Below are 24,525 nucleotides of genomic sequence, written 5' to 3' on the forward strand. Positions count from 1 at the left end.
TTCCAAGGGGGTCAAACACCAAGAGCCTATAAAGAGACCCCAGAGTTGGTCCAGAGGAGTGAAATATTAAGTAACTCTTTGCGATGTTAACATTTAGTATATGTGACATGATATTTTATAGATCACTGGGTCTCTTTTCTTCTGTGAATAGGTTCCTAGTTAAATAAGTTGCTCTTATTCATAGCTTATAAAGAATGGTTTTGAGTTTATCGTGGTTTTTAGCTACTGAGTTTATTTCTTTGCCATTCACCTAAGAATGTGATGAACTACATAATATAGTTCTAATATTGGACTACGCTTGTATTCCTGGAGCACATCAGGCTCATGATTCTCCTGCTGTATCCAGTCTTGCTAATATTTATTATATATTTTTTATCTTCGTTCATAAGGGTGATGGGCAAATACCTGGGGAGATGGCTGTCCATCATCTGTTCCTCAACAATTCAGTAGACTTTTTGCATAAATCTGGGTCTGGTACCTTTAATTAAAGAAAGAGACCTTTAACTACTTTCTCGTTTATCTGTAATTACTGTGATTCATACTTCTTCTTGGGTCAGTTTTTGTAATTCCTGTAAAATGAGACATTTCCAATTTATAAAATTTTACTTTGACATTATAAAACTCTGCTATCCAGCCATACTGACATCCCTTTCTCGGTTGCTACCACTAACCTCTACCGCCGACCTGTTGACTTCCTTCAGAGGAGGAAGGAACTTTGCCTTAGCAACAGTGGATGAGGTTGATGATGATTTGAATGCTATGATTGTTCTTCTGTTTCCCTACCACTATTTACTTTATTCTGTTTGCTTTTGGTTACCTCCCTGAATCACCGACCACTAAAATGGCAGAATGGGATGGGGGGGAAATGGTCTAATATCAAGATACCAAGATTCTCATCCTGGTTCCAGAACTTAGAAGCCTCCAACACATACCGTGCCGTGGACACCTCAATTCCTCTCAAAATGAGAATCGTTACGATAGGGGCCAGTGGCACAAGGTGGGGAAGGTAAGCCATCCTGACGCTCAGGCTCTTTTCTTTCCCTGATTCAAGGAACACAAGTATAAAAGGCACTGTCAAGGATTGAGCTGTGTCCCCCCAGATTCATATGTTGGAAGCCCAATTCCTAGTCCCTCAGAATGTGCCCTTGTTTGGATATAGGGCCACTGCAAGTATCATTAGTTAAGGACATCATGCTGGAGTGCAGTGGGTCCCTATCCCCAGCCCAAGACTGGGATCCTTATTAAAAGATGTCATGCTTATTAAAACATTTGAGCCAAAAAAAAAAAAAAAAAAAAACAAAACAAAACATTTGAGCACAGACATGCGTACAAGGCGACCACCAGCTGAAGATGAAGGCAGAGTTAGGGGTGATGCTTCTACGAGCCAAAGAATGTCAAGGACCTCCAGCAAACCACCACAAGTGGGGAGATACATGGAACCGGGGCTCCCTCGTGGCTCTCAGCAGGAACCGACTCTAACTCTACCTCGATCTTGGATTTCTAGACTCCAAGACTGCAGGACAATAACTTTCTGGGTTTTTTTTAAGTCCTCAGTTTGTGTTACTTTGCTGTGGAAGCCCTAGCAAACTGGGACAGGCGCCGAGCTAGACGGTGTCCCTAGGATTATCTCTGGTTACCCCCAGCACTCCGTGATTCCCGTCTTTGGAAATTACTACAGGCCTAAGAACCAGCCTTTGCTGCAATAATGGAGCCATAGCTCTGAAAGGCAGCAGCTTAAACCACACACATTTACGTTTCCCTCGCGGGAGCTGTGGCTGTGGCTCTGCGAATGCTGCTGGGCTCTGTCGGACTTGGCTCCAGCACGTTGAGGAAGGTCCAGGTGGGCTCTCTCGTCTCATTTTGGGACCAAGACTGAAGGGGGCTCCAATGCACTGCTGAGGCTTTTGTCATGTTGTGTGTGTGGCCACACAACCATCTGCTTCCCTGAGGGCCGTTCACTCCACTACTGGATCTTCCGGTTGGGCCTCTGTGCCTCCCTGCCCCTGACCCTAAGGCCCAACCATTTCCTGCCTGGGTATGACCGAGATGCACGCTAATTATTGTCCTGTCCTCTTGGGTTCCAAGAGACAAACTCCCCAGGGGAAAAGAAGCTGAGCTTGGAATTCTATGGAAGCACGGATTGTTCAGCCTCCCACCCGGTCTCTTCAGGATGTGTCCGCAGAGAGCATGCTACCAAACCATGGGCGCCTTGGAAGGTCTAATGCTCTGGCACTGAGGTGGGTATTTGGAAAGACTTGTGTCTTCGTAGTCCATCCCATTTGTTAAAATACCCATTAACATATGCTGCTACCTCGTGGACGAATTCTGTGTAAGGTTATTCTGAAATACTCTCTATTTCGGAAAATGTCAACCACTAATAATGGGATCAGGGATACAGGTAAATGTGACAAGTTTGGCTTTCTGTATTCAGTGTGCTTGAGGATTTTTTAAGTGACAACACACGTTACTTTTGTGATGAGACAAGACTTAAAGACATTGAACATACATACTTCACGTCCTGTCCCTCATTAGACATGACGTATGTTATATTCAGAGAGAGTGTACCCGTAGGTATGTGCATCCCCTTGTTCTTGAGAATAGTGTTTGGTTTGGTGGGGGAGCGGGGAGGGATCGAGGCAGACAGCAGGTGCAGGGGAGCCCCAGCTCTAGACACAGGCCGGAGCAAGGGTGAGGCGATGTCGTCACTGGGGCAGGGCTGAGGGGGAGGCCGGGGCGTCCAAGAGGAGCTGCTGCCATCCAAGGTGGCGTGAGCCCATCCGCCATTGTCTGAGCACCTTCAACTCTTCTCAGACCCTCCTTACTGAGCAGTGGCTTCCATTTTTTTCACCGACTCTCCAGAAAGTCCTGGTCCCCTAGTGCTTGCCCTCCTGTCATTGTCCCCTCCCCACATGCTCTTTAGGTTAGTCAGCATTGGACACGTGTTCAGTAGGTAGGCTGTGGCTGGTGAGAATGTGCTTCTGGTGCTTTGCCATGGATAGCCCTTGGCTCCCACTCCCCACCCTCACCCCCACGCACACGCACCCCTCTTGAAAATGTTCTGAATATAAAACAATATTGTAACTTAGTCAATAAACCATGCAAAAGATTCAGCACACATTTTTAGGTATAATTCGAGTTCAATCTTCTCCTGCGGGTTTCTCTGTAAGTACAGGGAGCGGAGTCCTGTGACACTTGACTTGACTTGCAATGACGTCATTCTCTTGGCGCCGTGCCCAGGTCTGTTCTCCTGGCCGCAGCTCAAGTCAATGCCAGGCGGAATGAACAACGGAAGGGGAGAAAATGGTCGCGTGTCATCAACGGAATCAACCGTATTTACTACAAAGCGACTCTAGACACAACACGGAAGCTCAAGATTCTTCCAAAGTTAGACGACGGACTTGAATTCTTAAAGTAGCTCCTGATCTAATTTTAACTTTTGGTTTGTGACATTGGCTTAGTTAATAGGCAAAATGGTGTCTCATTGTTTTTGGTTATTTGTTTTGTGAATCGCCTATTTGTGTGTTCTGCTCATTATTCCTCCCAAGTCCTGGTTTCTTTCCTATTACAATATAATAGTACTTCATATATTCAGACTTGTGACCTTTTCTTTGCAACATCTGTCATAAATATTTTCCTCTGGTTTGACATTTATCTTTTAGTTCTGTTTATGATTTTTCTGTCTTTGAAATGTTTTGAGTTTCAAGGTAGAAATAAATAAATAAAGGTCTTTTCCTTTGGGATATTGTCGATTGCCTTTTTTTTCTTAGTAAAACCTTCGCTACTCTGAAATCAGAGAGATTTTTGTCAATTTTTTTGTCTTAAATTTTTTGAATTCAACTGTTTAATCCTTCCATAATGCATTTTTAGAATGTCATGTGAGAGAAAGATCTAAATTAGTAATTTTCCCTAATAGTTGACTCTCCTATTCATTGTTATTGAGTAATTCACTCTTTTTTCATTTATGAAACGTAAAGCATTATACAAATAGCATCGGTTCATTTTTAAAAATTAGAAAATAAAAAAAAAACAATTGAAATAATGGGGGGAAAAACTTGTATTTCGTTTCTACGAGTTGAACGTTAGTAATTTGCTTTGTTCCTCCAGATAGTATCTTCTATAGATGAATGCATTATTTCCCCTCCAGGTGGAATCATATTGCAATGATGGTTTTGTAACTTGATGTTTTCCACTCAGTAATATATCGTGACTATCTCTCCGTGGCAATCAACACACCTTGACAGCACCATGTCCTAATTAACTTTTCACTGAAATATCCTAAACCTTCAGAAAAGTGCACATTTCAGAAGCACAGAGCTGGGTGCATTTTCACCAACTGGCCAGACCCTGTAACAAGCTACTGCACCAAGAGGAAGAACGTGGCTGACACCCAGAGCCCCGCACCCGGCTCGTTCCAGGGATCTCCCTTTCCCGAGAGTACCCGCCACCTTGTACCTGGACCCCCCAGCAGCCTGGGTTCATTCCCAGCCCCACGCTGCATGGCCTCATGGGCGATCCGGGGAAACCTGTGTCCTCTCGAAGGCCAGCTTGAGATCTAACCCCCCGAGACCTGCAGATGTGACCTTACGCAGAAGCAAGGCTCCTGCGGAGGTGATGGAGCTCGGCTGAAGTCCCTGGGGGAGGGGGTGCATGGAGACAGAGACCCCGGGGAGCGAGCCACATGAGGAGGACGCAGAGCCGGAGCCCTGCAGCCCAAACACGGGCACCAGGTGTCATGGGGAGAGGCAGGGAAGGGTTCGGGCCACACCTTGGTTGCAGACCTCAGCCTCCACAACAGTGCATGGACCGCAGTGCCGTGGTCCTAAGGCGCCTGGATGGAGGGGCTCGGCCCCGGCAGCTGCAGGAAGCCCATAGGGACTCGGCTCGGCCTTGATGGAGCTACAGTCTTTCTAACATTTTATTATTCTCATGCTGTTCTGAATATGCCTTTCACCTTTTCTCGTCAGAAGAAATTGCAAAAGTGAAGTCCGTGTCGCAGAATCTTAGTGGGAACTATCAGTCCGACAGTGGCCATGACCCATCAAATCACCACTTTTAAGAGTTGGACTTGGAGAAGCAGTCGATGGGCACTGCTTCCCTTGCATGTGTTCTCCTGTAACTCCAGTTTCACCAGGATCCCCTAACTCCTGGGTACAATGGACCCACGTAAGGATACACCTGACTCCTGCCACCGTCTGCATAAAGCAGAAAATCCCAGACCCTTGTTTCTGGAAGCCTCTGGGGTGGGGGAGGGCATCGTTCAAGTTCCCATATCCTTCCCCTCCTGTCCAACCCTTCAACACTACTCCCTGCAAAGACGTTTGGGGCCTGGCTGTGCCATTTCCCTTGAGAGAGCACCGTGTCAACGGAAAGGACCCATGTCACGTCCTCCAAAGGTAAAACTGCAGAGTGCCAGCGAAGCGGGACATTGTGACATTGCACGTGGCACTCATGGCTTTAGAACCAGCCCGTGTTTCCCAAACGGGGAGACAGGGCCTTTCTTCCCCACTCTGTCCCCGAGCCCCCAGGCCAGCACTACGGGGGGGCCCCTGTTTCCCAGAGTCCCGTTGCCTCTAGCCCTATCACCACGGGTCCTAGTCAGGGAGACCAGAACCTGGGGCGGATGCCACGCACCGGCTCCACCCTTGTCCTCAGCCCTCCCCTCCGCACCCCTGGGTGAAATAGGGGCTGGGTGAATTATCTATCAGACCTCATGTCAAGACATATGCAGGTCTTAACACTTTTTGCTCAAACTCATTACGTGCTGTCCTCTTAAACCTTTATAATATTTTATTATTAATGGGTCAAATTTCCCCGTATTACTCTTCTTTTCAAAGAAAAATTCTTATATGCTGTTGCCTGTTTATTCATTCAGATACACAAAGGGATAGTTTTGTCAATCATTAGGAATTTGTTAGGGATGGTATTAAACCAATGAGGTTAGTGAAGGAATCGACATCTCTGAAGTGTGGGGGCTTCCGTGGAGAGTGAGGTCACGTCTGTGTATCTGTCTGAATCTTCCTTCACATGCCCTCCAGGGGGACTTGGGAAGTGGAGAGGAGCGGCAAAGAGCAGTCCGAAGGCCCCGCTGAGTGGGCTTCGGGGAGCCCGTCCAACCCTGCTGGCTCGAGTGCTGCAGAGGTAATTGGAAAAGGAAGCAGCATGGGTTCTGAGCCAGCTCTGGGTGTCTTCCAGGAATCCTTGATTTTTTTCGTGGCACTGGATGAGACTGAGTGTCAAGAGAACAAATCTGATGAAGGCAGAAAATAAGCTGATTTAGTAAATTTGCCAGCCAGGAAGAATTGTGACTGGAGCCAAGGATCTATGGGGCCAAGGATCATGGGGGGAGGGGGGCAAATGGAGGCAGGTTGCAGTAGGTGTTGTGAGTGTGGCCACGGGAGATGGAGGGTGGGGCTAAAAGTCAGGAGACTGGGATTCTCATCCGGGCTCTGAAATGGGCCCTTTCTGTTCCCTTGGGCTAGCGGCTTCCCTCCTGAGCACCTGCTTGCTCCTTGCTCCACGTAAGAGCGCTCCCTGGATGAACTCTGAAGGCTCCTTGAACTGTTTCCTATGTGGTGTTGACTGGAGCATCACAGGAGTTACATGGCTGAGAAATGCCCTAAGACATTAAAAACTTCCACGTGTAAAGGATACAAGCATAGCCTAAAACGATGAAGAAATGAGAATTCAGAGGACTTTTGAGATGATTCCTGCTAGTGGGATAGGAAAGGAAAGAAAATCTAAAGTAGCCTGAGGACATTACTTGGGGGGGGGGAGCATCTCCAAAAAAAGCGCTTCCCAAATGAGTTCTTTGATCTTGTTTGGCGAGAGGTCACCGAGATGGCAAATTCTCTCAGAGAGATGAGGCAAAGTACGTTTGCCCTTCCTGGCAGTAGGCTGTAATCACAGGACAGATTTCTAGGCTGTTGGCATCCTTGGGGTTACAAGTTTGAAAAGAAAAAAATTGTACCATTGGAGTTCCAGTTTTTATTCTTAATTCCTTAAAACAACAACAACAAAAAAAAACCTTTTTAGTGCCATATTTCGCTCTAAGCTAAGCTAGCCCTGGTTTAACTCTGTCTAGAGACAAACTGTTACTATAGGGCCCCTGATGGATGTCTGCTTCTCGGATGGAATGGAGATCTCTGGAAGTGTCGGAAACTTGTTCCCCACGGGAGTCCCCAATACGACCTGCTAGATCATTATTTCATTCATTTCATTCTTTCGTTCCTTTCATGAGGGTCCGGGGCCGATCAGTCATCTCAATCCTGCTTTCCAACTCCAGAGGTTATTTATGGCCGGACTTCTCTACTCTGAAGTTCAATAACGTCTTCGCTGTGGCTGACCTCATTGCTGACCTCAGGTGCCATTCCGTGTCAGGCCTTTGAAGGGGAAAAAGGAAAATGCTAAGCCTTGTCTGGTAGCCAGTCCCTAAGGTGATCTCCAAGTCGGTCCCCAGTGATCCTCCTCGTAGTCACACACTTGTGTGGTCCCTTCCCACATTGTACCAGGGTTATTGTCGCTGTTGTTTGTGGTGAATGATACATAACGGAAGCACAGGGAGGGGGCGCGGGTTGGGGGCAGGGAATCAGCTACCAAGTCGTGAGGTCACGTGGGCAGCCCAGGTTAGGCTCACATGCTGAAGAACCCAAGTCTCCAGCAACAGCCAAGGAAAAGCTGAGGCCCGACAACCACCTCTTGAGTGAGTTTCAAGTGAATCCTCCCCCAGGTGAGGCTTCAGATGAGGCTGCAGCCCTGACAGCTTGGCTCCAGTCTCATGACGGACCCTGAGCCTGGATCCATCGAGCTAAGCCATCCCCAGATCCCGACCCTCAGAAATTCTGGGATATAATATGCGTTTGCTGCTCTCTGGTGCTGGGTTTCAGCGTAATCTGGTAGCAACAGATAACTCTGTGCTTTGTTCTTGATCTTCTGAGTGGACGTAAATAGAGTCAAGAAGACGATTGCTGTAGGGAACAACCGTATATGCTGTGTGAGAGGACAAATCAATATTGGTCTACCTTGTGCCACGCTCTGTTCTAGGTCCCCGGGCCCCCAAATTTATTTGATAGTAGGAACCACCTGGGGTGCTGGTTTAACTTACAGATTTCTAGGCCCCTTCCCCGGGTTTGGGGTGGGAACCAAGGAATCAGTATGTTTCACTAGCACCCCAGATAATTCTATCACCAGGCAAGCCTGAGAAATATTTGCAAGAAAGGGTTAGAAAATGAGGGAGCCCTAGCCCCTCTTCAGGTGACGGTGCGAGAGGGGAAGCAAATTGGTTGGTTAAGATCTCACTGGAGCAAGACAGGGAAAGACTGACAGAGCAACAGAAACATTCGGCATTTAGCGGAGCCTGCTAAGCCCCCGGCACACACCAGACACTTGGCCTGTTTCACCGTATTGGGTCCTCACGACAGCCTTGTGCAGGGGGAGCTCTGGCCACCTGTAGCTTATGGATGGGAGGCTCTGCTTGGTTCCAGGCCGCCCCGGCACAGGGCAAGGGGGAGAGGGGCCTTCACACGCCAGGCCCCTAACCCACAGGCTCCGTCCCGGACGCAGGAGGCTCAGCCACGTGAGAGGCCTGTGACATCTCTGCAAACGGGAGAAGGTGCTCAGGGACGGAGATGGGCCTCGGAAGACAGAGCGGGAGGTGCTGGAATCTGGCGGTGACTTCCCAATAGAAGCTCAGCTCACTTGTAAGTGAAGGAAGGGAGCTCCAGAGAGTGGAGCTCCTGCCTGAGGCCGATCTGGCGACGAAGCGTGGGGATCCAGGACCCAGCGGGCCCCCCTCCTTTGTGGACACTGGGAGGTCAAAGTGCGACGGGCCCTGGGTGCCTTGCTGACGAGGATGGAGCTGTTCTATAGCCCCTTTGAGCCATTTCAGCGAACAGCTCAGTGACATCGGGGGCACCCAATTCAGGGCGTTTTCATCATCTCCCACGGGACCTCTGGATCCGCTGAACATAACTTTCCCTTCCTCCTCCTCCCTACCCTCCTCCATTCACTGTGACTCGATGGATTCGCCTGTTCTAGGTTCCTCATAGACCTGGATTCATGGAGTATTTGTTTGTGTCTGACTTATTTCACTTAACGTGGTGTTTTCAAGATTCACCCATATGGTAGCATGAGTCGGGACTGAGTTCCTTTTATTCTCCTTTTTTTTTTTTAAATTGTGAAGTACACAAAATATTTACTATCTTAACCGTTTGGAAATGTGCATGTCAGCGACCTAAGCGCATCCACATTCTTGTGCAACCCCCACCACCCCTTCCAGGACTCTTCCCATCTGGCAAAGCTGACACTCTGGACCCGCACGCGGCACCTGCCCCTCCCTCAGCCTCCAGCACCATCCGCTTTCTCTATGATCCGGACTCTGCAGGGCACCTGCTGTCAGTAGACACTGCATTTGCCTTTTGGTGACCGGCTTACTTCACTTCCCGTGATGTCCTCACGTTTTATCCCTGTTGCATCCTCTGTCAGAATTTCCATAATCTGGAGGCTGACTGAGATCCCACTGTGTGTACATCCCGTTGTGCTTGTCCGTCCACCTAGTGACGCGTCCTGGGACGGCGCCCACCTCTGGGCCATTGTGAATGATGCGGCTCTGCCCGTAGGTGCCCAGTAGTCCCTTGACACGCTGGCTTCCTTCCACGACTCTGGCTCTATATCCAGGGAGGAAGCTGCCGAGCCTGTGAGAACTCTATTTTTTAACCTTTGAGGAACTGTCCTACCGCTTTCCACAGCGGCTCCATCATTTTCCATTCCCACCTTCAGTGAGCGCCCCGGGGGTTCCCATTTCTCCGCGTCCTCACCAACGCGTGAGCTCACTCACTCCATCATTCTTTAGCGATGAGGAATACTGTCAGGTGTGTATCTAGCACATTTTATTTATTTATTTATTTTAAAATCTGTTCATCAGTTGATGGACATTTGGGTCGTTTCCAGGTTTTGGCTGTTGGGAATAAAACTGGCTGGAACACTGACAGACTGGGATCCGGGTTCCTGTTTTCTGTTTTGTTTCTGAAAGTGAAATGACCGGATGGTAGGGTAATATTATATTTGACTTCTTGAGAAATCCAGACTTTTGAGGGAGATCTGTGCTCTGTGAAGTTGGCTCTGGCCTGCGCAGCCCTCTCAACAGATACAGGTTGTGGGGGGGGCTCCTGCCTCCTGCAGCGCCCACGCGGCCCCCTCCCCTCGCGGCCCCTTTCCCCTAGAGGTGGGCGCTGCCCAAACGGAGCTGACCCTGGGGTGCCCCAGGGTGCCCCGGGGCTTGGCCGAGGCAGCGAGGTCTGGGTCCATCCCAGGGGTCCGGCGAGGGCGGGAGGGGGGGTGCCCTCCAGCCGCCCTCGGATGCGCCCGGCCCGCCCCCTCCGCCAGGTGAGCCGCACTGTCCGGTTGCCCGGGGCGGGCACTGCGGGAGGGAGCTACGCCTCCGGGGATGGCTCAGCCCCGCCCCCCGCCCGCGGCCGCATTCCCGAGCCTGAGCCCCGGCCCCGCTCCCTCCGCCGCGTCCTCCGCATCCCGGGGCTCCCGGGTCCCAGCCGCGCGCGGGCCCAGCGACCCCAGTGAGCCCGGGGGGGGGCCTGGGCGCCCCCAGGGCACCGGGGGGGGCGGGGATCGCTGAGCAGGGAGGCAGGGGGGAGACGAGGACGCAGCGGGGGCTGGTCCCTGCGCCTCGGGAGCCGCCTGGGTCCCTGCACCGCCGACACCGACCCGGAGCGCGGCCGCCGCAGGTGCAGGTGCAGGTGCAGCTGCAGCTGCAGGTGCAGGTACGGGGCGCCCGGGGGGATGCTCGCCCCCGTCGGGCTCCTTGCCAGGCACTAGCTTTCGCGCCCATTCCCCAGGGGAGCGGGGTACCCGCCCCGGGAGTGCCCCCCCCCCGCGCCCCGGGGACTGGGGTCCCCCCTGCAGACGCCAGAAAGCAGGGAGGGAGCGCAGGACGGGCCTCCGCGGGGCTGGATCTCCCAGCGCCCCCTGCCCCGCCCCCCCTCCAAGAAGTTTTTATCACCATTTGCTTTTAAAAGCTGACTTGGAGCCTTCCAGGTAGGTGACCTGGGGCACACGGGGCCTGCGGGGAGGGAGGGGGGCCCAGCAGGATGGCAGCTGGAGGGGCCTGGACCCCAAGACGTGCCCCCCCACCCTTCAGGGGTGCGGTCCCACCCTGACAGGGGCACCGGGGAGGGCCTGGGAAGGGAACCGTGAGATCAATGGAGGTGAGGCGGGCGGTGGCCTCGTGGGGCTCAGAGGGGCTTTAACCCCAGTGTCCCCCCAGGACAGGCTGCGGATACCTCCCCGCTGAGGAGTGTGGGCAGCAGGTCTCCCTTCCCCGGCCGGGGCCTCTTAGGTCTCTGCAACTTGATGTGATGCTTGCAGGCTCTGGGAGGGACCGGGACTGCAAGGGGAGGGGGGTTCCTCTTGGTTTTCTGGTCCCCAGCAGGGCAGTGAACCCCCACCCTGCCCCCCATAGGTGCTGCGGTGGAGGCATCTGGGGCAGGATCCCCCCCCCCTTCCCCGTGGCCGCGGAGGTCTGAACCCTGGGCAGGAATTCCTTGCAGCCCCGGTGTAACGCCCTCCCTTCCCTTCCCGGGAGCTCGCCTCACAGATGTTACTGATCTGCTGCCTGGAGGATGTTGAAACTCGGAGCGGTTAAGCTGTTTACCCGGGGCAGGCTCCGGAGCCCCCGACGAAGCCACTCAGGGGCTCGGGGGCTGTGGCTTCAGCCCCGCAGCCTCTGCCTGGGGACAGGCCTTGGTCAACGCCGCCTGGCTCCTGGGATCGCAGCAGACGTGCATGTGGGGACACGAAACCCAGCGAGGCGCGGGAAGGGACGCTGCGGGGTAGACTCTGGGATTCTGGAGGGTTCTGCGAGAGGAAGGAGACCAGCTGGGGGGCGGGGGGAGCGACAGGGCTGTTTCGTACAGGGCTGATGATATTCAGAATAATTTCTTTTTTTTAATTTAAGATTTTATTTATTTATTCATGAGAGTGGCAGAGACATAGGCAGAGACCCAGGCAGAGGGAGAAGCAGGCTCCATGCAGGGAGCCTGACGTGGGACTTGATCCAGGGACCCCGGGGTCACGCCCTGGGCCCAAGGCAGGCGCCAAACCGCTGAGCCCCCCAGGGATCCCAGAATAATTTCTTTTAAGCCACAGAACTGGACCGTTTCACAAAGACCGAGTTCACGCTGGTGGGAGGGGGGAGCGTTTGGAGCCGGTCACTTTCCTTCTCTTCAGCCCCCCCCCCCCCCAACTTGGGTCCTTGAGCAAAATCGCGGCCACACGTCAGATCTTCAGTGGAGACGAGATAAGCTGAGCCGGAGCCGGTTGTCTCTACAGCGGTCCAGCCTGCCCCGGAGGAGCGGCTCTGTGGTTTTTATCCATTTGTCTTCTCTCCCCGCCTCCTTGGTCTCCCCCCATCACTCTGTTCGTCGTGAGCGCGGGGCTAGCGGGTGGCCTTGGGGTACAGGACGGCCTTCAATTTGGCCACTCACTTGTGTGTGTCTCGAAGGCTTAGGATGGAGCCCAGGCCCCGAGCCCCGAGGACGGCGGACGCGTCCTGACCCAGCGGAGAGGGCGGCGACCCCAGCATCCCCGACGTCGCCCTGGGGGCCGCCGGCCCGATGGAGGTCGCCGCGGGGCTCGCCGAGGAGTCGGCCCCCAACACGTCCGCCTACTTCCCCTCCGTGCCTGCGCCCCACGGGGCCCACGCCGCGTCCTTCCCATTCAACTTCAGCTACGGCGACTACGACCTGCCCTCGGGTGAAGAGGAGGACGTGACCAACTCCCGGACTTTCTTCGCCGCCAAGATCGTCATCGGCGTGGCCCTCGTGGCCATCATGTTGGTGTGCGGCGTTGGCAACCTGGTCTTCATCGCCGCCCTGGCCCGCCACAGGAAGCTGCGGAACCTAACCAACCTGCTCATCGCCAACCTGGCCGTCTCCGACTTCCTGGTGGCCGTGGTCTGCTGCCCCTTTGAGATGGACTACTACGTGGTGCGCCAGCTGTCCTGGGAGCACGGCCACGTCACGTGCGCCTCCGTCAACTACCTGCGCACTGTCTCGCTCTATGTCTCCACCAATGCCCTGCTGGCCATCGCCATCGACAGGTGAGTCCGGGGACGCAGGGACGACAGAGAAAGGGCCCCGGGTCGACCCCTTCCTTTACTGCAGGTGTGGACGGACGGGCGATCTCTGTTCCCTGCGGACGAGGATGCCTGGGGGCGGGGGGGGGGGGCGAACGTTGGCCCGTTGGCCACCAGTAGGGAGACTTCTGGTTTTCCAGCCGTGGGCGGGCAGGGGCAGTGGCCGAGCTCCCCGGAGCTGAGCGGCGGGACAGCTTCCGATCCCTGGGCCCCTGGGCGACGGCCGCGCTCCTGGACGGCCTGCTCGGGGCCCGGGGGCAAATAGGTTCGAGGACACGCGGAGGGACAAGTCTCAGTTCCAGGCAGGTGCCTTGCGAGTCAGCTTGCCTGAGGAAGATTTTCTCAAAACGCAAGCGCCTCTCCCCTAACCTTCCCCCCACTCCGCGCTGGTTGATTTTAAAATAAGACGGGTGATTTGTTTTGAAGAAAAAAAAGAAAAAGAGAAAGAAAAAGAAAGGGAGCGCATGCTCTTACTGGTTCTTTCCGTCGGGGCACGTTTGCTCCTCCCCATAGGTTCGTGTGGGCGCTGGGGTGGGCGCCGGTCTGGCCTCGTGCCTGAAGCCGTCAGAGCACACTCTGCACACCTGTGTTGGGCGGTGTCGGGCCTTTTCACTTAGGACGAGCTCCTGTGCTAAGGAGCCCGGCGGGGGTGGGGGGGGGTCCCCGGGCAGGGTCTGCAAGCCCCTCTGCCGGAAGCTCTCTTCCTGGCGCCGCCGCCGGGGTCAGGGCCCCGTGTCCTCGGGTCTGCATGGCCCGTCCCTGCCCCTTCGCCCCGAGAGCCCGCAGCACAGCCGCCCCCCAGGTTCGTGGCCTCAGGGCTCCCGTGGAGGCCCCCCCCCACCCCCCGCAGCCAGGACGGCCTGGGGCAGCGGTCCGGGACCAGTGCAGCAGATAGAACCTATTTTCTGAGGCCAAAGGCAGAACAAGCCGAGATAGCACGACCTGGAAACAGGCCACTGCCCAGGCCCCGGGGGCGTCCCCAGGAGGAGCCCGGCTGCCAAGCCTTAAAGGCTGGGGCCGCAGCCTCCTCTCTCAGGGCACGAATGTCAGGGACTTGGCCTCAAGGGCACGAAGGTGCTGCGTGCAAGGGGTCGTGCCTGCAGGGCCCTCCACGGGGTCCGGGCGCCCCGGGCTGCTGCCGCAGCTGACCCAGGCGACTCAGGAAGGGGACGGCCGAGCACAGCCTGTCCCCAGGTCCCGTTCCGGGCTGGGAGGGAGGAGCTCCCGCTACCTTGTCTCAGACTTCCTGAAGGTGGGAGCTCAGAGCAGAAGAGCGTCCTCTCCTGAAGTGTCACTTCCTGCACAGGGGGCGCCCCAGCCACGGGCGCGGGCTGGCCTGGCACCTGCTCGGCGGTGGCGCCTGGTCCCCGGGCACAGCCCGTCACCACGCTGCAGGCGTCCCACGAGGTGGGCGGTGGGGGCTCCCAGGGGGGCGGACGCCAGCGCCGGTCAGGGGACGCTGGCTCACCCCGACTGTGCAAGGGCCGCTATCGGTGCCAGGCGTCAACCCCGGTCTGCGGGATCACGCCGTTTAGACGCGGCGGCAACATGTGCTGCACAGCGGGCCTGTCTCGTCGGGCCCAGCAGGGTGGGGACGCGGGGCCTGAGCCCCGACGTTGAAAACGGCGCTGTGGCCACCACAGGCCACCGCCCCGAGGCCCCGGCCAACCAGCCGGCTGCTCGGCTGCACCTGTTCGTGCCTTTGCTTCAGATGATTTGTGTGTGTTTGTGCCACCTCCTTCTGGGGACGTGGTGCAGGGCCTGCAGGGCCTGCTTGACTTTGTCGGGCCTCGTGTGCTGTTCAGGAATGGATCGGGGCTTTTTCAGGTTCTGTGTCGTTAGTTTGGGGCAACGGATTTTTTTTAAAACATTTTATTTATTTATTCATGAGAGAGACACAGAGAGAGAGAGAGGCAGAGACACAGGCAGAGGGAGAAGCAGGCTCCACGCAGGGAGCCCGACGTGGGACTCGATCCCGGGTCCCCAGGATCACGCCCCGGGCTGCAGGCGGCGCTAACCACTGAGCAACCCGGGCTGCCCCCGGGGGCAACTGATTTTTTTTGTCTCGATGTCACGGATGACGCTCCCGTTATAGGAGGCCTGGAGCTTTGTTCAGCGAAACCACAGTGGTAGTGCCTACGTGGGCAGGGTTCGAGCCCTGCTGCGGCGCCTGCTAGCGCCAGGGCCTCCCGTCAGCTAGCTTCCCTGGCCTCAGGCTTCTCCTGTGTACGGTGAGAATAATAAGAAAGTCCGTGTGCTGGGGTGTCCTGAGGATTCGAGGAGGTAAGACGTGTGGTTGTTCGGAACCAGGCGTAGACCAGAGTCAACAACAAGTAAGCAGCGGGTCTTAGGGGCCCCTGGGGCTCAGCGGCGTGACCCCGAGGTCCCGGGATCGAGTCCTGCGTCGGGCTCCCTGCATGGAGCCTGCTTCTCCCTCTGCCTGGGTCTCTGCCTCTCTCTCTCTCTCTCTCTCTCTCTGTGTCTCTCAGGAATCAATAAATACAAAGCAAAACAAAATAGCGGATCTTATAATTCTCAAATTAACCCTTACAGCAGCAACCACAAAACAGACCCAGGTAAAGTGATGACCGTTTTCGATTGGCCAAGCTCTTCGAGGTGGCTGTTCCTGTGATGTGAGGTCAAACAAGCTCTGGTGCAGGGTGTGCAAGACACGCAGCTATGGAGACAGAGCAGAGCAGAACTATTTATGAACCAGGGTCCCTGGTGCTCCCAGACGTCTGTGCCGCCCGGAGGCTGTCTCCCTTTCTCTGCATTCATTCGATTTATGGGACCTGCTGCAGGGGGGTGACGGGGGGGGTATATCTCCACCGTCTTCACTGCAGCCTCGGGGGCTCCTGGATCTGCCCCTCAGCTAACGTCCCCTGCTCACAATCCACGCTAAACACTCATTCATGCAAACAGCACTTTTTTTTTTTTTAAGATTTTATTTATTTGAGAGAGAGAGAGCACAAGCAGGGGGAGCAGGAGAGGCAGAGGGAGCAGGGGCCCCATGCAGGGCTCCAACCCAGGACCCCGGGATCACGACCTGACCCAAAGGCAGACGCTCAAGCCCTGAGCCCCCCAGGCTCCCTGCAAACAGCATGTCCTGAGTGCGAGCCCTGTGGACAGGATGGTGCAGGGGGTGGGGGGGTGGGGGGAGGAGCTCTTTGCCTTCGTGCAGCTTTTCCCCCCAGGAGTGGGGAGAGGGAACAGTCGGGCAAACAAGCCACAGACCAGAAGGTGATCTCAGCAACGCTCTGAACCAAAAAAAAAAAAAAAAAAAAGACGAACACAAGAACGCTGAACGTGATGCAGGATGGAAGCTGCTCCAGGCACGTCGTTGGGGAAAGTGTCCCCGGGGAACAGGCATTTGAAGGGAACTCTGGAAAAATCAAAAAAAAAAAAGCAAGCAAGCAAGCCGGGCTTTGAAGACTGGGAAGACACATTCCACACAAGGGAAATGATCAGTGCAAAGGCCCCGAGACAGGCACCCACAGGGGCAGCAAGGCTCCATGGCCCGAGGGGAGAAGGAAGGCCGCCGCCGCCGTCACTCTTGTGTCGCGGGCACAGCTCCCCTCTTGCTCAAAAGACCTCTAGGGACTACGGCTCGCATCCCTCCGCCTTTCCTCAGGGTTATCGAGTCCCAGGCAGCGCCCCGGGCTCGGGCTGGGTAAGCACGTTCCGGCCCTGTTCTCCGAAAGCCGTTGCCATCTTTCCGGGAGCTTCGCGATGGCCCCTTACGTCCCCGTTCATCCAGGGCCGAGCGCCTGCTGCGACTGAGCCTTGACTACAATCCTAGGTGCCCAGGATTCCCGGGGAAGTGGAAGCTACAGAAGAAGCAAGACTGGATCCCCGCCCTCGAGGAGCTTGCCGTCGGGGCGGGGGGTGCAGATGGTGGGACGAACCCTGAGTTAACAGAACCCAGAGTAAGGGCTGTGTTTTAAATGAAATTTGCAGAAGCGGTCACGTCATGCATACCAGGGAGGCTTCACGGAGGAGGTGGGCTTTCAACTGGCTGTCAACAAATGACAATCAGTAAAGGACAGGAAAGGTTTTCCACGGGGGGTAGGGGCAGGGGTTTACAAGATGAGGTCCCCTGGGGAGGTGTGTGGGACCCTCTGGGGCAAGGAACATAAGCAGAGCAGAGATGGGAAACAGCAGGGTCCTATTCCAGAAGGTCTCGGAATCTAGGTACGGGGAGTCGGACCTGCTGGAGCAGGGAGCTGAAAAGGAACATCCCTGGGCTCTGCGCCCCAAGGTCTGGGTTTCCCGTCGGGTGTAGACACAGCTGCACTGGCCTCCATGTGCCATCCACATACCCCAGAGCGCGTGGGGCGCCGGGGGCACCGCCCTCTTCACCCAGAATCCAGGCGGGATGTCGGCCCGTCCGCTGAGCCCCGGTCTCCCGGCTGCGCGGGGCCAGCGGGGGCCTGAGCACCCGAGCCGCCTCGGGAAGCACCGACGTCCCCCCGTGAGTTCACCGATGGGGCTGACTGGCCGGAGGAGTGGGTTCTGGGTCCCTGGTGGGCTGGTGGATGGCCTGGAAGCTGCGGCAGCCGCCATTCCCATGGGCTGACCCGGGGCTGGGTCCCGGGGTGCGGGGTGGGGGGGGCGCATACTCTCCCCCAATCGCCCGGCCTGTGGCCATCGCGGAGTCGCTGCCTGGGTGCTCGCTCGTCCAGCAGCCTTCATTCCTTGCCCTGTGGGGAGTGTCGGCCCCAAGTGGGTCTGGACACGGGGCACAGGCCAAGGGACGCGCCTAAGCGGAGGAAGGAGCTGCTGGTTGCCCGACGCCTTGGAACGTCGGGGGGTGGAAACCAGCTGCGCTGCAGAGGAAGGGGAGAAAAGGATGCCGGCGTTCTGGAGGGTTCCAGGAGGGCAGGAGGACGGGGCGCGGCTTGCTCCCCGGGAAGGCTGGAGCCGGACACCGACGGGCCTGCACCTGGCTCTGCCGAGGTCCAGCTGTGTGGCCTTTGGCAGGTGACGCAGTTCCTCCGAGCCTCAGGCGGCTCATCTGTGAAATGGTCACCCTTGTTCTCCCCCCTGTTCCGCACGCTTGGGGCCACGCGGGGACAGGGCCTGTGAAGGCGCCGTGCACATCGCCCGCTGCCTCGCAGACATAAGCACGCAGGCTGCGGGAGCCCGGAGTGCGGGCCCGGGCGTAGGGGGCTGCCGGCCGTCCTCTGAGGCCACCCCGCCATCGCCTTCCGGGAAGGGTCCCCGGCGGGCCTGGGGCACAGCGCCTGCTGCTAACCCCGGGCGCGGTCGCGGGTGGCGGCGAAGGCGGGAGAGCCGGGACGGAACACGCATCTGGTGGGTGATTCGCCTCTGATGCGAGGATAAACAGATCCAGTGAAATAGAAAGTAGTAGAGACCTTGACGGCGACGTTGTGGCTGAGAACAGGTCAAAAAAAAAAAAAAAAAGTAGCGCTATGTATGCAGAAGAGCTCGGGACAAACTCCCTTTGAGGTTGCGAACCACGTGAGGGGAGTTAGTGGCCTGCGGCAGTCGCCGTCCCGGAGGGTCCCCGGCTGCCCGCGGCGTAGAGAGCAAACACGAGCCAGCAGGCCCCGAAGGGCTAGAGAGACAGCGGGTGTAGACGGAGTGGGGGCTCAGGAGGGAGAGCAGGGAATCTCTCCTTGTTCGAGGTCTGGGGTCATCGTTGGGGCCTCATGCGTGTCCTCTCAGGCTTCCAGGGACTGCGTGGCTCGGAGACCGGGGCCTCGCTGCTATTCCTTGGAGCCGGGGGGTCTCGGCAGAGCCGGGTGCAGGCCCGTCGGTGTCCGGCTCCAGCCTTCCCGGGGAGCAAGCCGCGCCTCGTCCTCCTGCCCTCCTGGAACCCTCCAGAACGCCGGCATCCTTTTCTCCCCTTCCTCTGCAGCACAGCTGGTTTCCACCCCCCGATGTTCCGAGGCGTCGGGCAACCGGCAGCTCCTTAGGTGCATCCCTTGGCCTGCGCCCCGTGCCCCCGTGTCCCGTCATCATGGCTCCGTCGGGTCACTCTCACCCGGTCTCTCCTTAGCGGTCATCTACTCTGAAGGGATCATTAACTCCTTGTCCCTTCCAGGGGGGACGTAGACTCTGCATTCCGAGGCACGTGTGAAGTGGGGGGTGCAGAGCCCCGCAAGAGTGGGAGCAGTAGGGACGCCCGGGGGGCTCAGCGGTGGAGCATCTGCCCTTGGCCCAGGGCCTGACACCGGATTCCCGGGATCCAGTCCCGCATCGGGCTCCCTGCATGGGGCCTGCTTCTCCTCCCTCGGCCCGGGTCTCTGCCTCTCTCTCTCTCTCTCTCTCTGTGTCTCGTGAATGAATAAATAAAATCTTAAAAAAAAAAAAAAAAGTAAAGGAGCCCAAAGCAGACTCTGACGGGGTCATACGGGTTCCCCAAGTGACGGCGTCTAACGGCGCCCACAGCTCTCGGAGGCAGGCGAGGCAGGCGCTCTCCCCCTGTCGCCCGGGGCACGTGCAGCCAGGGGGGCCCGGAGGAAGGACGCACGTTCCCGCGGTTCGAGGCAAAGCCGGAATCAGAGCCCCGGTCCTCTGACGCCTAGGTCGGTGCAGAAAGGAGTACTCCGGGGGGTGCGTGGGGGAGGAAGGAATAGCAGCAGACCGTGACCACTCGCATAGCAAACGGGTAGAGGCGCAGACGTGGCCTTTGCAGGACGGTCGGTAGAACGTGGGGGGACGGCAAAGGGGAGGGGGTGGTGAGAGCGAAGGCACTGAGCTCATAGTAGGCCTTAGGGGTCGGCGACTTGGGGCGCCGCGGCCTTCTGGGGCCCGGGCCTGCGCATGGACAGAGGCACCGCCAACACCCGGCATCGTTCCCCTTCCCCCCTCGGCGCTCGGACACCGGCGGGAGGGCAGGGACAGTTGCGGGGCCAGAGCAAGCCCAACGGCCGGGTGCACCGACGGTGGCCCCGTCCCACCCCGTCTGCCGTCTCTCCAGCCAGCAGGAGTCTCACTCTGTGAACTCTCCAAAGGACACGCAACGGAGTCGGCTGCCTGCGTTGGGGGGAGAAGGGCGCAAACAGCAGGAATATAATCGGGGAAAACAAAACAAAACAAAACAAAAAAACAAAACAAAAAAACAAAAAAAGGAATGAGCTTCCTCTTCCAATCAAAATCCCAAGAACGCTGACCTCAAAGGGATTGGTTTCAAAGGCAACAGAGTCGCTCTGGTTTTCCTTCAGGCTTCTCACGCCTGCCCTTGGCTCTACCTGGGACAGGCCGGGGACACGTGAGAATGAGATTATTTCCAGCGTCGTCTGGCCATTCCCTCCCCCTTCCCTCCCCATCTGTCCCCTTCTCCAGCTTGTACCCCCTGCCAGACGTGGCAGGTCTTCCAGGAAACCAGAGCTCTCTGCGCTCTCTCCCTGGGAAGGCGGCTTTCATACCACACAGATGACTCACATCCCCCCCAAAGTGCTCTCTCTTCATTCCTGGACCACTGTGGTAACAGCCGTGTGGGTTTTTTTTTTTTTGTTTTGTTTTTTTTGGGGAAAGAACAAAGGCAATATCTTTTACCGCCTGCTGCTTTGTGGTTAAAAAAAAAAAATTATGTATATTCCTGATTGATCTTTCACATCGACCGTGAGACAGGGTTAAACGTTTTCGATCAAGCGTCCTGTGGTGTATGACCCTGAGAGAGTCACTCCTCTGTCTCCAGGCTCCGTTTCTACCCCTGAAAAACAAGGTACGTGGTCACATGCTCTTCCCTTCACCTTCGCATAAAGAGCAGTATTTCCAATGACGCGGAACGAGGGCGAAACTTGGCCCACTGCTTCCACTGGAAAGGGCAGGCTCCCCCCGACAGCTTTTTGGAATTATCAGGCCCTCTCGGCTCTTCATGGCGAGGTAATTAGGATGAATGGCCCCGGAATCAGGAAGGACCTGGGAACAGAGCCCGGCCAGAAACCAACGGGAGGCATCACTACTACATTTAGTAATAGTTACCGTTTACCGAGCATATAGCACATTTGAAAGTGCGTCCAAAACTGCGTACACGCGGCAGGTAGGGAAACCGAGATTCGGGGACATTAAGCAAAGCCTGCCTGAGGCTGCGACAGCTCCTAAGGGGTGGAACCGGGGCTTAGAGCCTACTTTTCTTGAGAGCCCACGAGGTCGTTTCTCCGTTGGGTCGCACCTTCTCGGGATGGTAGCCCATCTCCAGGATTGTCCTTGTTCTAGTGTTGCCCCAACAGTATCATGACCCACGACGTCCCCCTCACGGCGGCTGGCCCTCTTTCTGTTCTCGTCCTAGATACCTGGCCATTGTCCACCCGCTGAGACCCAGGATGAAGTATCAAACGGCCACGGGCTTGATCGCCTTGGTGTGGTTGGTGTCCATCCTCATCGCCATCCCTGCCGCCTACTTCACCACCGAGACGGTCCTCGTCATTGTCAAGAGCCAGGAGAAGATCTTCTGCGGCCAGATCTGGCCGGTGGACCAGCAGATCTACTACAAGTCCTACTTCCTCTTCATCTTCGGCATCGAGTTCGTGGGCCCGGTGGTCACCATGACCCTGTGCTACGCCAGGATCTCCCGGGAGCTGTGGTTCAAGGCGGTGCCAGGTGTCCAGACCGAGCAGATCCGGAAGCGGCTGCGCTGCCGCAGGAAGACGGTGCTGGTGCTCATGTGCGTCCTCACGGCCTACGTGCTGTGCTGGGCGCCCTTCTACGGCTTCACCATCGTGCGCGACTTCTTCCCCACCGTGTTCGTCAAGGAGAAGCACTACCTCACGGCCTTCTACGTCGTCGAGTGCATCGCCATGAGCAACAGCATGATCAACACCCTGTGCTTCGTGACCGTCAAGAACAACACCATCAAGTGCTTCAAGAAGATCATGCTGCTCCATTGGAAGGCTTCTCACAGCGCCAGTAAGTCCAGCGCCGACCTGGATCTTAAAACCACAGGCGTGCCTGCCACCGAAGAGGTGGACTGCGTCAGACTGAAGTAACCCGCTGGGCCTCGCAACGTTTAAACAAAGACAGACTTTGGGACCCTGACCAGTGTACGGAAGATACACCGTCAAGCAAGAAGCCTCGGGTGGCTGCCGGGGGCAGAGTGAATGGACAACCCACCAGGCCCTGATGTAGCCCATCTCTAGGATTGTCCTTCGGCTCGAGTTCTCTCTTAACATTTGGGGCGTTGGAGCATGAATAGGAAACGGGCTCCTCGTTCTTTCCTCAACCCTTCTAGTCGCATCTCTGGTCCTGTCACTGTGAGGAGCCTCGTGTGCATGCACGTGGACACCCCAATACGCGTGGCCAAGTTCTGTCCAAATCTGCTCCGTGGCTTACAGCTGTGCCCATACACGGTGAGGCTCATCGTCAGGGGAAGCCACGCAGACCCTGGAAGCCGTTTGGTCAAGGTATTAAGGGGTTCTGGGTGTCTTGACTTGCTCCGGGGAGGGCCTCGGCTCAGGCCGAGTATATCCTCTTGGCTCCAGGGGGAGGAGTTCAGATGGCAGACCTCTGAGAGCCTGTGGGGCTCAGGGCAGGAGCTCGGGTTTTCTGGGGCTAAGGATGCTTCTGCCCCTCAGTTATTCTGACTTGGACCAATTAGGCTTCCCCTCAAGTCCTGCTCTTGAATCCACGCCTGGAAGCATAGACTCTTTGAAAGTAGGCTCAGCCCCTCGTGGTGTGGCCATCAGCCATGTTCCACGTCCACCCGCTCTCCCCCTCGTTGTTACGGTTTGAGGGCAAGATGAGTCCGTCACCAGTGCCCGAAGCCCATCACAGCTGTTAATCCTCTGGATTAAGACTTGCTTCTCTCTCCTTGGGACAGATCACCCGCCGTGTTCCCACTCCTCCGTGTAAGTGGAGCCTTGCGATCCGGGGGCAGGTGGTGAAGGTTGGTGGGACAGCCCTGGGCGTCCAGGAAAGACGGGGACATACCGGCGGGTGAAGGCGACCCCGTGGGATTCAATGCCTCCACGGGCTCGTCAAGAGCTCATCCTCCTTTCTAACGCGCCCTCATGGTGTAGTGTTTCCAATTTTGGAATTTGGACTTTTGGGACCAGAAGATCTGATCCAGCCTTGGCTCTGCCACCTGTGCGACCCTTGGGAGAGCTTCCCAAAGGGGACAAGGCTAAGGCCTGTGAGAGCTCCTGATGAGGTGGTTGTGAAGAGCCGAGGAGCCGGTAGGTGGGTAACCAAAGGAGAGGACCGATGACTGTATAGCGTGCCCGACCAGGAAAACCTTGCCACCCTGGCTGCTGTGTCTGGGAACCTTACCGTCTCCCCTTGTCATTACTCTTCGTGCACATTTATCCCTTTACCTCTCGTGGCCGCGCTGACGTGTCACGTCCCAACATCACGCTGGTACCGCGAGGCAGAGACGTCTGGTGGTGAAGGTGCAACAGGGAGTGGCGGCGTGTCTCCCGCCGGAAGATGAGCTCCGGGTTTTAGGAATCTCAGAACGAGACTGTCTGTAATCATGGACGCGTTGACCACGTTCCTGCTGCCGGCCAGCGTGCGCCTGGGCAATGTGACATTCGCTTCTCGATCTTTCTTTAGTTTCCTAAGTGTGTATAGCCAAAGAGTAGATGTGTCCTTTCCCTCTCAAAGAATCCTAGAGCAGCACATTTCAAAGGGTATTTAACTGACACTCGTACGGCGTTTCCCTCCAAATAGAGTCAACTCTTAATTTTTGGCAGCAAACCTCATTTTTTTTTCAATAGTTACTGTATTTCCTTGGAAGACACGTTCAAAGATCCATGTCTCCCTACTCACCGTCCAGCAGACCGTCCTACGGTGCCATCGGAAAACTCTCAGAGAATAAAAACTAATTAAGACATGAGCCCAAACCCGACACGTCCCGGAGGGCGGTACTTAGTCCTTATAAGATCACATATTCCGTTCTAGACTCGGGAAAGGTAGCTTCGGACCACAAAATAGTAATAGGACATAGGTGGCTGTTGTCCCGTTCGCCTCTCCCATTAGAAATGCTAAGCGAGAGTCGACTATCACGTGGCAGCCGAGCGGCTTTGCTTTTCCGCCTAGAACGTGTCCGCTTTGCACTCGTTTAAGTGTCTGTGACATTCCTACTTGTTGCGTCTGCTTGGGATTTTCCACAGTGAATAAAAGTGTCGTGTTGTGATCAAGTGAAATAAAAAAAAAAAAAAAAAACCAGTGCAGATCTCAGCGTGGAGCGTAGCGTGCCTGTAATTTCCACGTCTTCCCCCTCGTCTGGGTCACAGCACGGAGCTGCTTCCCGCCAGCGCCGGGCACAGGCCGCGGCCACGGTCCCGGCAATTGTGACAACGGCGCTGCCCGGGCCCCTCTTGCCCTCGCGCTTCTCCGTCCTCCACAGATTTCACGGTTTAGATCTTCCTCCTCTAAGGCGGCTCTGGTACAACCATCAGTGCCTTTTCAGCATC

The 24,525-nt window shown here is 56.1% G+C and overlaps 1 protein-coding gene and 1 long non-coding RNA gene across 4 annotated transcripts; both read left to right on the plus strand.

Moving 5' to 3' along the window:
• The first annotated feature begins 255 nt into the window (after positions 1 to 255).
• On the plus strand, positions 256 to 5,233 carry LOC119873783. Of its 2 annotated transcripts, XR_005365265.1 has the most exons (4): positions 256 to 1,006; positions 2,086 to 2,237; positions 3,238 to 3,411; positions 4,145 to 5,233. It is a non-coding gene; the product is annotated as an uncharacterized LOC119873783 (long non-coding RNA). The 2 variants fall into 2 exon arrangements; XR_005365264.1 differs by lacking the exon at positions 4,145 to 5,233 and having other exon boundaries at positions 262 to 1,006; positions 3,238 to 3,640.
• A 5,853-nt stretch (positions 5,234 to 11,086) lies between these two features.
• On the plus strand, positions 11,087 to 24,277 carry PROKR1 (prokineticin receptor 1). Of its 2 annotated transcripts, XM_038551482.1 has the most exons (3): positions 11,087 to 12,372; positions 12,512 to 13,108; positions 21,405 to 24,277. In XM_038551482.1, exons 2-3 carry the CDS (start codon positions 12,624 to 12,626, stop codon positions 22,099 to 22,101), a joined length of 1,182 nt encoding a protein of 393 aa, XP_038407410.1. In that variant the 5' UTR covers positions 11,087 to 12,372; positions 12,512 to 12,623; the 3' UTR covers positions 22,102 to 24,277. The 2 variants fall into 2 exon arrangements, with proteins under 2 accessions (XP_038407410.1, XP_038407409.1); XM_038551481.1 differs by having other exon boundaries at positions 11,087 to 13,108.
• The last annotated feature ends 248 nt before the right edge of the window (positions 24,278 to 24,525 follow it).

This window comes from Canis lupus, chromosome 10 (assembly GCF_011100685.1).
Source record: "Canis lupus familiaris isolate Mischka breed German Shepherd chromosome 10, alternate assembly UU_Cfam_GSD_1.0, whole genome shotgun sequence".
In the NCBI taxonomy this organism is placed as follows: Eukaryota; Metazoa; Chordata; class Mammalia; order Carnivora; family Canidae; genus Canis; species Canis lupus.